General features: G+C 32.2%; 1 protein-coding gene and 1 long non-coding RNA gene across 2 annotated transcripts in view; one reads left to right on the top strand and one right to left on the bottom strand.

The window, feature by feature from the left end:
* DACH1 (dachshund family transcription factor 1) overlaps positions 1 to 15922 on the bottom strand; it is a 422360-nt gene that overhangs the window by 33697 nt on the left and 372741 nt on the right. The window contains exons 7-10 of the mRNA XM_077855416.1: positions 14919 to 15070; positions 6069 to 6216; positions 2831 to 2974; positions 2210 to 2278 (exon numbers count right to left, since the gene is read on the bottom strand). Coding sequence (XP_077711542.1) covers positions 2210 to 2278; positions 2831 to 2974; positions 6069 to 6216; positions 14919 to 15070 — 513 coding nt within the window. The remainder of the gene's footprint in view (positions 1 to 2209; positions 2279 to 2830; positions 2975 to 6068; positions 6217 to 14918; positions 15071 to 15922) is intronic.
* Positions 10355 to 15051, top strand: LOC144287916 (uncharacterized). Its single transcript, XR_013355741.1, has 2 exons — positions 10355 to 10495; positions 14902 to 15051. It is a non-coding gene; the product is annotated as an uncharacterized LOC144287916 (long non-coding RNA).

Below are 15922 nucleotides of genomic sequence, written 5' to 3'. Positions count from 1 at the left end.
ATAATCATACAAAAAATAGAGTATTACTTACTGTTCATGTTAGAATTAAGGAAGACATATTTTTAATTGACCAGATGAACGAATGAAGGGAACAATTAAGATTTTATATTACAATGAAAGTAAAGCATTTAATAACTCCATAATCATTTATATTTGGCTTTAAATCACTATGTATAATTGTTCTTTAAATGTTTTATTGCCTTAATTATAAAGTTGTTTGGGTGAGTTTTCTTTGTTACCCAACTGAGAACATTCTGGATAGCAAAAGGAAGGCAATTTATGATTTAAAATTTTACTTAAGTAAGCAAATCACAATAGAAAATGAGAACTGTCAATACTTCAACCATATATAGCAAGATTTTATGCATATTGAAGTGTATATTTGAATATATGTCAATTTTGCAAATTCAAATTAAAATAACGATAGCCTTACTGATGACCAAAATATTACCTATAGCAAATTCCTGGAATAAACATGATATTCACTATACAAAATGTTTAATCTTTGCCTAATCACTTCTTAACACTGACAACAAATATTCCATTAGTATACAGTAATATATTGCCTATAATTTTTCTTGGATTGAGTTTGAGGAACCTTATGGATTCTGTAGATACCAGATAATTTATATATCATATTCATCTGAAGACTCAGGTGTTTTCTTACATCCATTTGGCCACTAGCTAAGTTAATGCATGAGTGGTCCCTGCACATACAAATCAGGGCTGATATTTATATTGACCTTATTGAAGTTATCACCCCTGATAAAAAGAACTGGCTTTGCTATTACTAATTTGTTGACATGTGTATGGAATTTTAAAAAGAGACACAACAGGGATGCCTGGGTGGCTCAGTGGTTAAGTGCATCTGCCTTTGGTTCAGGGCATGATCCTGGAGTACTGGGTTTGAGTTCCACATCAGGTTCCCCACATGGAGCCTGCTTCTCCCTCTGCCTATGTCTCTGCCTCTCTCTTTCTATGTCTCTCATGAATAAATAAAATCTTTTTTAAAAAGAGACACAATAGAAATCTTATGATTTTAATAAGATTATACATGTACATCCACACATACTTTTCCTGATATCCATAATGCTCTAAAAAGAAGAAGCCTTTTCTACATCTACAATTACACTAATCTTGTATATACAAGGAGATATCTCATAATAACATATGGTTCAAGCCTCAGGATTTAAAAAATAATTATCATGTTTTTAGGTAAAATAAATATAGGCAAAAACATTCTTCAGGAATGTTTCTGCAAGTTTCCAATTTTTACTCATTGCATATCTGATACTTTCCAAAAGTATGTTTCCTTTACACTAAACCAAAGATGACACTTTTGGAGCTGATTAAGTAGCACAATTAATGTCAAACAATATCCCCAAAATGATTGAGCTTAAAATGCAAAATAAAAGCAATTGAGAGGATTATAGCAGTTAATCATTTTAGGCTTCCCTTTGAAGAACCATCTTCATTTAAAATAGAAAACAAATGCTCTTTTTACTGTTTAGTATTCATGTTGTTAGACTGAGTTTATTGCCTAGAATAGATGTTAGACTATAAATGTTACCTTCAGATTTTGTTCTTTCCTAATAGTATGGTCTAGGCAATATACATATTTAGCTCTTCTGAGTGTTTAATACAACTCCCTTTAGTATTCTATATATGATTTTGCTCAGCAGATTTGTGTTATTAAAATGTATATAATGGCATACAGAACATTCAGAAAATACACAGAGGACTAAACAATCTTATTTATTGTTAACATTGAACCAGTCTATTTTGCATGTACCTTGCAGTATCTGTCACAAAAATGAGAAGGAGAAATTTTCGAATTTAAGAACTACCGATTTGATTAACCCATGCTTTTATTCAGACGGTGGAGAACTTATAAACCCTTCCTGCGTGAGATTGGGCTTCAAGCATTCAATAAAGCACATTTACTGTGTCCAAGATTAAATCATACATTGTTTAAAATTAATTATTCCTTTTTAATTGCATTGTATAAACAGAAATGACCTGTTAATTTAAAGAAAATCTATCAGCACAAAATGAATTCACTCATATAAACAAGCAAGATGAACTTGACCTTGTTTGAACTTGTTTTGATGTGGCCCAGATGGTAGGCTACATGCTTGAATAGCAGGCTAAAGCTGAGGAAAAACTCATATAGCAAGATCTAGATTTATAGCCTTTTGCAAATTCCTACCTTGTATTGTCCTTTCAGCATCTGTTCTGCTGCCACTGCGGTCAGCTTCTATCTCTGGGGTCAGAGAGTCTAAAAGCACAGAAAGGTAAGAGGGACACATATTTCATTTGATGCTTTTGTCCTTTAAAAAAAAAGAGCAACCTGTTACTTTGGAGCTGAATTAAAATTACATAAATCTTTGTCATCTTTTAAAGGTTGAACAAAGACCAGAACCATAAGAATCATCAAAATATTTGAATAGATAAATAAGTAACGCCAAATTGTTCCTAACACGGGATGGAGCTGGGAAGTTCTCAGATTAATATTTTATCCTCTTTCAGTACAGACAGACCCAGTTATGCAGGAAAGCCGTGTCAGGTCCCAGATACTGGAGTGAAGTACAACAGGCCAGGTGAAAGCACCTGGGAAGTCAAGCAATTCCCCAACATGCGGGATCACTTCCCACCAGGCTTACAGTTTAAAGAATCACTAGGGATAAAGATGTATGTAAAACCACAAACACAATGTAATGAATCAACAGATATACGAATATATGTGAAACCACAAACACAGGTTTACATTGTCTTTTGAGTGCTAAAAAGTTAATGTCAGTGAGCCGTGCATGAAGATGCACCCTCTTACCATTTAAGACTCTGAGACTATCTGTCGAAGCTGCCTGTTTCAGCGTTTGTTCTGCTTGCTCACGCCGTTTTGTCTCAAATTCAAGTGCTTCCTGCAATTTTCTCTTTGCCTTCTTCTCCTTCTTTAGCCTCTTTTGAACTATGGCTAGAAAAGAGTGTTTGTATATTACATTTTAAAAAGTTTTTTGCAATGCCCTAACTTATCAATGATCTATGATTTTATATATATATTTATATAAAAAATATATATATAAACATATATTTTTTTTTCCTGCTGGACTGAGTCTACCTATGCAGAAGTTCCAAAAAAAAAAAAAAAATCCCACCCTTATCTAAAATAAATCCCAGTGAAATATCCAAGGAGGCTAATTTTTATTTAGCCTTCAACCACTGTTATATTACAAAGATGCCTTTGATTGTCATATGTAGAGACAGATTTAAGGGGAAACTAATTTTAGTAAATATTTATATGCACTGATAAAGGAAGCCTGATTAAATGAATTTTGTGGGTTAGTCTCTGCCCTTGAATCAGAATAGTACATAATAGTTAGAATCATGCCAGCCTTTATAAGCATGCCTTCTATCTCTTTATGAAGCACCAATTTTGAATAGCAAATGGAGTATTTCCCCTGTAGTTGTTTTGCAAAACAGTTACATTGGTCCAGGTCTTAAGAATTTTTTTCTTGAAATTTTAAAAAAGGCAATAAATATTTTTGTATATGAGGAGCTAAATACTCTTAATTATCAACATAGAAGTAGTCTTTTGGGGGTGATGAAGCTATTGTAATTTGCTCAGAGATATCGATAATTTCTTCAAAGCAATTTTATATGCACTATAACATATTTCAAGAAAATCATGTTTTATTCTGCTTCAATCTGGTGGACTATAAAACCTCACTGATGATAATAATGTGCTACTGCTGACAATGATGTGGTATTTATATTTAAAAAAGTAGCTTATGACACAAAAAGTTAATTATGATACATTTTCTCCTACTGGACAATTTAAATATTTGTATATAGTATGTAACCAATAACTAGTAACAAATGTTCACAAAATGTATGGTTGACCATACTTTCAGTATGATAATTATTTTAGTTTTTACAATTTATATAAGATAAGCAGCCAGTCTATGGAGAGCATGCAAATGTTTCTTTTTGGAATTTTTTTCTTCTGGTTGATAAACACTGTAGATGTGAATGTGACTGTGACAGAATCGGTATGAGAAAATCCTTTTAGAATTAGTCATAGGGAATAGTCATTCAGAGTTTACTACTTGATTTCTTACTACAGATGAAAAAACAACAACATTTTTATTTAATACAGTATTTAGTCAAAATATAAATCAAAGTAATAAAGATTCAAGTAAGAATTTGTTTCAGTTTCTGACTTTCATATGCCCCATTTTTATAATTATTAATACCATTAAGGTGGCAGACCATTAACTTGTTGAGTTTATTGTTGCCGGTAACATATATTAGCAGAGGCTGTTTTTTATCAAAACATACATTGGTTACAGTCTTGTAACAAAACAAAACTGGTTTTGAATAAATGCTAATTTCCTTTACTTAATATGAAAATCGTATGCTTATCTCAACAACATCATTTGCCTACTCTATCCCTTTCCAAAGATGATTGGTTATAAGTCTCTTTGAAAAGAAACAGTAATTTCTGAATTCCTTATTTGAATTGTTGTACTTCCATGGCACTAAAACTCAATACCTAGTCCCTTGCCATTGACTGCTTACTGTTTCCTGCTCCGCAATTGAACCTGGTATTGCCATATTCTCTCTTCAGGGTAATACACTGCTTCAATGGATACATTTATAATAGATAATTATTGATAGCTATTACCTTTAATTTATTGTTCACAATTAATTAAATGGGAAATTCATGATGTGATCTGTGAAGTGTTTTGCCCTCTAGTGGTTAAAAAAAAAATTAATGTAAGTCCTCCAAAAGATTTGAACCAATAAAATTCTAAAGTTCTCTCAAGTAACCAAAAGATTACTTCAGGAATTCAAGGGTCTACTTTTATGTCTTGTCAAAAAACAAAAACAAAATTTCTCCAGGTGAGAACAAAATCAAGAATCAAGACATGGCTATCTCATTGAAGTGGTTCTATTTAACAAACTCTTGGACAAATCTTCATTATTCACACAAAATACATCCCATTATCAGTGTTTATCTTGTTTTGATTACTATACTGCCTTAATCTATGTGAAACCACATTATATGCCATATATTGGTGGTGATGGCTTTTCTAAATCAGCCTCATCCCAGGAACCCACTAGCTGTTGCCTCATAGTAACTAATGAAAAAACCTACTACTGGTTTGAAAAACAAAGCAGAAACAATGATTTTCAAATGACTGTATCAAACATATAAAAGAACACCTGGGATATTTATATTGGATACTTATTAAATGAGGGAGTAGGTGCTCCCCCCTGGAGTACTTACGAGAATCTTATTGTTGAGGCAAAGGGAAAGTTGGTTGTAAAGGAAATACTCTTAATCTCACACATAATATAAACTCACAAATATGAATGACCTTCAAAATTATCTATACATGCACTGTAAAATGTGTTAGAAGAAGCAATTCATAGATTAGTGATATCATTGTTTTTACCCAATAAAAATTCATATTGGCTTCTACACTAATGTGTATTTGACCTTGTTGGATGAAAATGAGGCATCCAGAAAGAAAATTATACAAACACTCAACTTTGGTCATTTGTTCAGATATTCATCAGTCTTCAATTTCAGTTGATAAATATCTTACTATATCTGCTTCGCTTGAATAATCAGTATTTTCTATTTTAGCTTTATGACTTTAACTTTTAAGTTTTTCAAAGGGCAATTGTGAATGAATATAAGATTTTTCTTCATGGCTGTCATCAGAGCTCATTCTTATCTTACAATTATTTGTTAAGCTCTATGAGCAATAAAAACTATGTGATTAATTATATAATAGACATATTTCAATTCCCTGAGGTATGAACAGAAGAGAAATCATTTATACTCTGGAAATGAAAAAACACAATGAGCCTAGGATTCAAATCCTGCTGTGAACCTCAGCTATAAGTAAATTAACAAAAAAGCTGTATTCTCATAGTAAATCACCAAACATAGTAAATTAACAAAAAAGCTGTATTCTCATAGTAAATCACCAAACATAGTATTGTTCTGTTAAATAGATTATATAAAATATTACACTTATTTGGAACTTTAGAAATACCTCTATTCTTTTGTTCCATAGCCAACTGCTTCTCAAGCGTTTCCCTTAGTTCTCTTTCCCTTAAAAAATCCATCTTCAGTTCTGTTTTTTCCAGTTGGACTTGTTTTTCTTGAGCTCTGGCATTATCTATGGCAACTTTCAAGAGCCCCTGCACAAAGAAGGCATTCAGAATTGTAATATTTTGGTGTAGAGCATATTTCATTCATTACTTAAAAGCATTAAAAAAAAAACAACTAATCAAATTCTTTCATTCTTTTATATTCACCCTATATTCACTAGGACAAGTACTTTTACCAAAGCACAAAATTTCTAAATCTAACTAAACTATATTAGGAAGACAAATGTTTTTGCCATGCAGGTTCAATTGCTTCTAATTAGAAATATCTAGATCTAAAGCTAAATGAGGGCAGCACATAAGCCTGCTAAAAAATAAGAATTGAGAAGAAAATATTAAAGCTCTTTTTTTTTTTTTTTTTAGGGAATATTAAAGCTCTTACACAAGTGATGATGTGGCATGATTTACATAATCCCAAATGACCCTGGTAGTACCCACTTGTCTCTTAGAGCTCTACCTCCACCATTCCCTACTGAGATTATACTGGACAAATGCTCATCTTTCCATTTCTCAAGAAAACTGGTTTCTGCACCAGTGATTTCACTCTTTCGTTCTCCTGAATGCCTTCCCTTCCAATTTTTGTGTGGCTCATGCCCTCACTTCATTTCACCTTTGTTCAGTCACCATCCAAGAAAGTTCTTTTCTTACCACCATATCTGGAATAGCCCTCTAGTTATTCCCTCCTATCATTTATCACTGTGTAATATTGTCATTCATGTATATGTTTACTACTTTATGTCAGGTCTTCTGCACTAAAACGTAAACTCTCTGAGGCAGGGACATTTTCTCTCATTTGGTAGTATGTCTCCCAGAGTCCAGAGAGTGCCTACCATATAGTAGATTCTAAACATTTTATGAATAGAAATTATAATACTGGTATATTTTTCTTGAGATATATATATATATATATGATCCCAAACCTAGTGTTTTAATAGTGCATTATTTTTAAAAAGTCATTTAAAATGGTTAAAACAAATTGAGAATAACTTTTAGGGGACTATTTGACAGTATAACTTAAGAGTATATAGTAAATGTAAAGTTTATACAGTAGGTGATGGAATCTCTTCTATAAGAGATACACATGTAAGTTGATTTACTCTTTGTTAATTAAAAACTTGAGTAATATTCTGAGATTCTTGAAAATGAGATTATGAGAATATGTAAAACATATAAAGTATTCTGCACATGTTCTCTCCCAAAATCCTTCAGAAAGTTATTAGTAAATATTAGAGCTAACATTTCTTTCCTTATCAACTCCCAGTAAGTAGTGGGAGAGGCACAGGAAGAGGGAGAGAGAGAATCTTAAGCAGAGTCTGCTGAGTGTAGATCTGATGCAGAGCTCCATCTCATCACCCTGAGGTAATGATCTGAGCTGAAATCAAGAGTCTGACGCTTAACGGACTGAACCACCCAGGTACCCCATACAGACTAAAATTTATAAATGAAGTGAAGTTGATGGCATTTGTAGATATATTCTAGGATATGACACTTCCTACAGGAGACAACATATGCATTCTGAATTGGGAATTTCAACTCTGGCTTGACTTGTTAGCCCAAGAGAGGTGTACCCTTAGATCAGCTCACCAATGTAGCACTATCATAAGACATCTTATTCTCTTCTCAAGTACATATAAATTATTTCATGTTTTTATACCTGGCCCTGAATTTCATGGCATAATTCTTGTGATAGGAGACAAGCTGGAGGGTTTCTACATGGCTGTTTGCCCCTCCCTACTCTTCTATTTTTAACAATAAAACATAGCAGCTAAGGAAACTGCCATCTTAACACAATTCAGCAACATTCCTGTGTATGTTTCTTCTTCATCAGGAACAAACAATTAGTAACAAATGAAAGAGATCATTACATCAAGTGCCCTTTTAGATCACCCCAATTAAAACTTTAGTTTAGCTGTATTTTAATTCTAAGATACCAAATTCTAATTTTCTGCTCTGATTGCTCTTGTTGACTTATCTTTGAAAGATGTACTCTCTGTGCAATGTCTAGAGATTATTTAGCAAGATGCCAATGTTGGCACCACTTAATGTGTTGATTGGTTGTATTATCAGTAGCTGTTTAAAATAAATTACTATTAAACTATTATTGTCCTTGGCTGACAAAACACAATATTTTGGTGTTCCTTAAATATGAAACAATCATTATGAATAAACATGTTGAATAATGTTAAAATGCAACTCTAATTTGTGTAATTTTACATTAATATTTGTTGTAATGTATGAAGTTGCTAAAAGCATTTATGTTTACTGTTTTCTTTTGTTACAGTTGCTGCTAATGTCCCTAATGGTAATACATTACCTATTCCTGCTGATTATATCTGAAAAATACTAGCTTTAAGATCCAATACCCTCCAGGGACTACTTATAAGCTATATAAAATTAAGTTTCATTTTTAGACTTTAAATCAGTGCATATCAGTAGGAGTCCAGTGTGAACAAAAATCTGCACTAGAGCCAAACTGATACATATGCAAAAATATGTTATTGCCCGTGACAGCTCTGCTGCAAAAATACAGAAAACCGATTAAATTTCAGTGCAGCAGGGGGCTGGGAAAAGCAATAGCAAGTAGTGTTCACAACATCTACAAATCATTAGGACACCATTTTAACCATCAGTGATAATAGTACTTTCAGATTTGTGTAACTTCTGTAAATTTTCCAGGTAGATCATATGCAAAGGTCACACTAAATGCTGAGTCTCACGTGGACATGCAGTATTGAGCCAATTCTGTGATGACAATTCCGTGATGATGAATTACAGCAAAAGACACAAGGTTTAAAACATGAATTTTTCTCCAGGGGGAGGTCGGTTATGATGTTCGACAATGACAATTCTAAAGAAATGCTTTTAGGCTTACTCTGTGGCATAGCAATTATAAGAGACAATGGTTGTTTGGCCTCAAATTTCTTTCCCGTAAGTGAAGCATAATTGTCATATACACAAATGTTTTTGTTTTCTAAAACGATCTACCTTGTAAATTAAATTATTCTAATCATTTTTCAGGAACAAGTCTATATGCATTTCTTTTCAGAAGGGCACTGTAATTGATCTAGCAAGTTTTCGACTATTTCTATATATATTTTTTCTAGAAAGTAAAATAACTGCTTGTATAAGATAATTTAAAGTAACACTGATATGAAGGAAACATTTCTTAATATCCTAGTTGGATCCCAAAGGAAAAGCTTACTTAGCCATGTTTATTTTTTATACAAAGGTGTTTCAGAATCAGATGATAACTAAAGTTTTTTGAGTGTCACAGGTATTAATGTGACAAATTATGCTCAATAATGCAGTGTTTCTTATGATAGTAAATATCCTAGTAGAAGGGGATTTTAGTGATTGCCCACTCTAATTAAAACCGCTTAAAGTTGAAACAAACCAAGGCCCATAAAGATCAGATGACTTGTCCAAAATCCCAAACTAGTGAATTGACTAAGCTTAGTTCAAAATTCCCAAGCTTATTTATTATTTTCTTTTAATGTTTCTTTCCAGGATGAGAAGGAATAGTGTCCCTGGAAACCTGGAACTTTTGTAGATAAATATAGAATAGAACAGTATCAACTAATGCATATTCACATAAGCTCTTATAACAAAAGATTAATGTTATGGCTATTGTTCTCCAAAATCGTTCAATAATGGATACTCCCTCAAAAGCATTTCCAGATGTAAAACCCATCTTGTGATTCATATGATCATGTTGGAGATATGGCAACATGGACTCAGTAATCATCCTGCCTATGTTTAAATCCAGACTCCACCACCATTATATGACCTTGATCAAAAGACTTGTCTGCCTTCATTTACTCATCTGTATAATGAGGATGATAATGAAATCCACTGTGTAGGATTATAAAGACGATTCAATGTAATATCATACAGAATTAGCATAGAGATGGACTGAATATATTGTGATTTACAGTAAGAAATGTATTTGGTCTTCATCCCAAAGATCCTACAATGGGTGTAATTTCCTAAGTAACAAGAGTGAAAAAGGTTAAATGGATGGCCTTTGTTATTCATAATAAGCCCCTCCCAACTACACCTGAGTTTATTTTAATAAGGTGGCTTTTGGAAAGCCTTACGGATAGAAGCTGGTTGTCAGGGAAACTAATTCTGTGATTAGAGAATTGGAATTTTCAGTCCCATCCCCCCTGACCTCTGGGAGGACAGAGGGCCTAGAGGTTGAATTAATCACCAACTGTGGGTGATTTAATCAATTATACCTAAATAATGAAACCTCTATGAAAACTCAAAAGGACAGAGTTCAAAGAGCTTCTGGGTTGGTCAACACGTGGAGGTACTGGGGAGGTGGCATGCTCAGAGAAAGCACAAGAGCTCCACACCCCTTCCCATATACCTTGCCCTATGCATCTCTTCCATCTGACTGTTCCTGAGTTATATCCCTTGACAATTAACTAGTAACCTAAATATTTTCCTGAGTTCTGAGAGCTGCTCTAGTAAATGAACTGTACCTGAGAAGGGGGTGATGGGAACCTCCAATCTATAGCTGGTTGGTCAGTAGCACAGGTTACAACCTGGACTTGCAACTGGCATCTGACATTTGGGTAGGGGGCAATCTTGTGGGATTGAACTCTTAACCTTTGGGACCTGAGGCTATCTCCAGGTAGACAGCGTCAGAACGGGGGTTCAATGGTAGGGAATCCAGCCAGTGTTGCAGAATTGATTGGTGTGGAAAAAACTACCAGATATTTGGTGGGCAGAAGCATCAGAAGTGAAGTGATGTCACAAGTGTAGTGTATTGAAAGCAGAAGACACACACAGGAGTATTTTTCCTATATAATGACACACTATGATTGTTCAATAAATATTCATTTTAACTAGTATCATAATTATCACTGTTGTTGTATACAATATAAATTAGTAAGTATGGTATATAGTCCAGATTTTTAAGAGATTAATGAAATTCTCTTCATCATAGTAAACTGTGTTCAGAATATTGGATATATTTCACTGTTTTGTTTTTTTTTTAATGAGGTCTTTTCACAAATTGGTAATGAGAAAAAAAAGACAGACTATGTAGGTATGATGAAACATAAAAAGATATAATTAACACCAATATATCTGATCCTAGTCTACTCATATTTTGAAGCCAATGTCCTTTTTTGGTGTTTATCTTTTTGAAAGTTTCCTAATTATTTTGTCTAACTCTGTTATAATTAAAATGATGTATTAAAAATGCAAATAGAAAACTATTAACTTCTTTTACATGTATAAAAATATAACATTATTGGCCATGACATGGAAAGGTAAAGACTGGAAGATGTATAATCAGAATGTTTTTTATCTTAATATTAAGTCAGATTCTCTTCATTTTCTTTTATCAAACAGAAATTAGAGAATATTTAAGTACCATTATTGGATTATTTTTATTTATTAGACCATAGTTATTCAATCTGCAACATGCCATTCACTATGGTTTTAACAATCCTTTTTAGGTCTTTCTTGTTTATTTAATTTCTCCATATAGACAAATCATAGTGAACCAAAATCCTATCAAATATCCCAAATGGCATATATCTTCAATGTTAACCTCATCCCTAAGTTTTATATTCCCTACCTTATTTTACCTTTATTTTTGTATTTATTTATCTATTCTTATTTCAGTAAGTCATTTTAAATAATTCTTATTAATAAGATAAGCAATGTAAATTATTTTTCCTAATCCTATGTACAAATAGATTGTAGCTAGGATTTACAGCATGAAAGCTCAGATTGTGAATAGAGAGTAAAATTCTCCTTTAAGTGTGTTTGTTAATTGGGTAGCCAGTGTTTGAAGGTGTCACATTCAGTAAATTGACACTAAAATTCTAGTTTCCTCACCTAAAATCTCACGGGGAGTTCTCCATGGACATGTTTGAATATGGAAGGCATACTAAAATATTGCCCACACTGAGAAAAACAAAACTCTGCATACAATAAAATTTTAAAAATTCTAAAAAGGAAAACCTGGAATGAATCCATATCACTTACTAAAGTGACATTACCATACTGTACATATATATATTTATTATGTATAGTATATAGCATATTTAAAAATACCAGTATATAGTATTTTTTCCATAAGTCCTCTAAAAGCACAAAGGAAAAAAACATTTATCAAAATTCAACTTTGATATCTCATGGCAGGGACATCTGTATTAACCATTACAAATTTTAAAATTCAGATTTATCAAATTACAGAGTATCATAAAATTAAATTATCATTTAATATTAGAACAATAAACACATTGTTTTGTAGGGCTTTTGGTCATTTATTGTAAGAAAAAAGAGACTTACATACATTAAATTTAAATACTATCCAATGTCTTAGGTTTAATTAAAATAGTAAATATATATAATAAAGCTTTAAATTTATATATGGTATTGTATGATTTGAAACATGTAAACATTTTAACAATGTTTTGCATTGCCATCCTGATAAAATAGCTCCAAAAGAAATATGAAGCTTTAAACTTACCGCACAAAAAGTATGTTGCCATTTTGAAATAGAAAGCAGAGAACCCCATTATATATAATTGAAATTGCAGAGGAAATTGAGGTAGGCAGAATGTAATTACCCAAATTAGAATTTGGACAGCAAACACATTTATACTGTATGCCCAATAAGCCAGGGTCATGACTACTTAAACATTCTATATCATTCCTAGGATATTACTATAACTCAATAAATGTGGCAATAATAAAAGAACTAACATTAATAACCTTTTGAAAAATGATGTGAAACCACTACTAAACATAAATCCAGTATATATGTATGTGTATGTATGTGTATATATATATGTATTTATGCATGTGTTGTGTATGTATGTGTATTATTATGCATGGAACGCAGTAAAATTTTTAATCTTTATTTTACTTTGAATGCACTGAAGTGGACAAGCATAATTTATTTTTAACAAAGTATTCTTATTGTAGGTGTTTTAACTTTGATGGACTCAGGTCTCTATGATTTAGGACTAGCAATAAACAACTTAGCTTGCCCTGACTATTGTCCCATTATCAACTCTTGCTAAAATATGTTAATAAGGCTCGTTGGAAGGTCAGAAAGGAGAGTATATATCAAATCTAGAGATATCTTCAATAAAATATTTGTCTAAAATCTGAACATTTTGAAATTGGGGTTTTCTTTTCTTTCTTCTTTTTTAAAGAAATAATTACAGTTTGAGGTGGATGCAGATACATTTCTAGTCTGGGTATTACTGGTGTGTTTATGTAGAGGGTGATAGATGAATACTCCCAAACTGACAGTACTTGACTTAAAGATGTGGTATTCACACACAATGCAAGAGTCCCTGTGTAAACCCATTCTTCAGATGAGCAAGCTGGTTTTATACTGATAAAACCCAGAAATGTTTTCTTCACTGAAACTGAAATCAAATGACCACTTTCCTGCTTAAAGACTTTCTCGTTAATGAAGATACATAAAACTGGATGGAGAATTTTAAGTAAACTCTTAGTTTTTTCTTTGCTTCATATGGAGTTGTAAACATAACAAAAATAATTGTTTCCTCCTTTTGGAGTGTAAATTCAGAGATGTTGAGGGATACTTTTGGAAATCATTTAATTTTACAAAAGAGAAATTCGTTAAGAACTCTACCTCATAAAAAACAATAATATGGGTCAAATTTAGAAAAAAAAGTCTATGTTTATTTTAAAATATAATCAATTATTTGGCCTTGATTAAGTTTAGGCTAGATTGATGATTTATTTCAATTACTGAGATATAAAACCTTAAAGTTGAACACAGTTCTGGAGACTCTAATTACATTAGTATTAAAAATGCCACATTAATAGATGAGAAGATATGTTACATTAAAGGCCTTCTGTTATGTCCTTGGAGAGGTAAATAAAATTAATTACATTTCTACTGGGAGAAAGTTTAATATGGTAGGAAATGTGTACAGAAAAATATCACTAAGAATCAAGTGCTAAAGAAAAAATTAAAAAAAAATTAACAGCACAGTATCTGCAAGCACATTCTTACTATTAGCTACTCCAAATAAGGAGAAGTAGATGGCCAAAATCTCCATCTGGGATCCACATGATGGCTTCATGTGTGGGCAAGAAAATTATGCTTTCTTGTATCCCAAACACTCGTATTATTTTGGCTCCATGCTCTATGTTATTGTTAACTGTAAGTATTTTTGATTCATAATGTACTGTACGTAAAATATACATCCTGAGGACTACATAGGAAATCCGTAGAAAGTTTTGTATAGCTTTTTGAAGTCTATTCTTTGAAGAAACCCTATTAACTGAAACAAACTTATTTATGAAAGAAGGGATTTTTTGGATTCTTTTATATTAGACATATTCTAAGGGACTAAACATATCATTTCCTCACTAGAAGGCCAGCAGTTTAAAAATAACTAAATATTTATTAGAACTGGTGTGCTGTCGTTTTGTAAATCAGACAAATTTAAACAGATTCCACCCATCAGTTGACAATAAGGAGAACATTTAGGCAGAATGATTTTTCAAATGCCCAGGTCATTTTCATCAAAGCTGAATATACATATTTGAATATGTCTAAACCAATTTGATAGTAGCAAGCTTAAAATCTTAAATTGCTGTGAAAAACTCCAATGCCATTCTTTGGTCAATCCCATGAAAGGATTAAGTTGGAATAGTATGAATTTTGGAAAAATCTACAGCTGGGTCTTCCATATTTCTTTCTTCCAGATTACAAAAAGGCCTACCTGTATATTAGTCAGAAGGGTCTCTATGGAAGACAATCCATCAGGAAACAGAAAAGGAGGTGGAAAACCTGGAGGCAGTGGTTGTCCATGCCCAGTTAGAGAAAGTTTGTCGAGGCTGTCTCTTGCGGTTGGTGTGGAAAGCGGGGTCTCATCTGTATGTGATTGAAACAAAAATATAGAACAAGTTACGCTTGTCTGTTTTTATTAGACCTCAGTAATGGCTTCCCTAGTGGTTTCCAGAACATTTATTGCAAATTGGTTCCTGCTATCAGGAGAAAATGCTTTCTGCTGAATTTTCTTTAATGAAAAAGCTGTGGAGATACAACAAGATAACATTAATGAGTAACTTTATAAGCCTTTTAAATGCAGTCTCTAATGAGACTGAGTTTACAGTGCCATAGAATCTTTTTAAAACAAATATTATCTCACATATAGTTGTGATAATATACTCAGGCTGACTTTATGGGCACCTTCCCAATTATCTCATTTTAGTTTGTTCTGTTTGGATTGACAATAGAATATTTCTAGTGCTTCATATAAAAGAAATGCTTTGTATATTAGTATGTTTGTTTTTCAATTAACCCTTCCTTTATATCAATGATTTGTTCGAACATTCTTAAGGAATCTCTAAAAGACTGTACAACTGAAATTTGTCATTTTACAACTAAAAAGAAAAGAAAATCTGGATCAAATATATTATTCTTGAAGTATAGCTGAATTATTTAATATCATTAAAACTAAAGATCTAATTATTTTGACCCTGAATACCTTTTGCCTTCATATCAAAAAACTAGCCCTTTATACATGAACAAGGAGTTTAAAGAAAAGGTAATAAAATACAACTTCCATAACAATATTTAGAAAATCAAATATATAACCCTCTAAATCAAATTAGTCTTTACTTTATTGAATATTCTTCAATATTTTAAGCAACCTAGAGTAATGTCCTGATATGGATTCTTTTTACTTTCACAGTGAAATCTTTTCACTCAGTTCTTTATTAT

The sequence above is a fragment of the Canis aureus genome, chromosome 17 (assembly GCF_053574225.1).
Source record: "Canis aureus isolate CA01 chromosome 17, VMU_Caureus_v.1.0, whole genome shotgun sequence".
NCBI classification, from domain to species: domain Eukaryota; kingdom Metazoa; phylum Chordata; class Mammalia; order Carnivora; family Canidae; genus Canis; species Canis aureus.
Note: the sequence above shows the minus strand (reverse complement) of the source record. Positions and strands in the feature narration are given on the sequence as shown.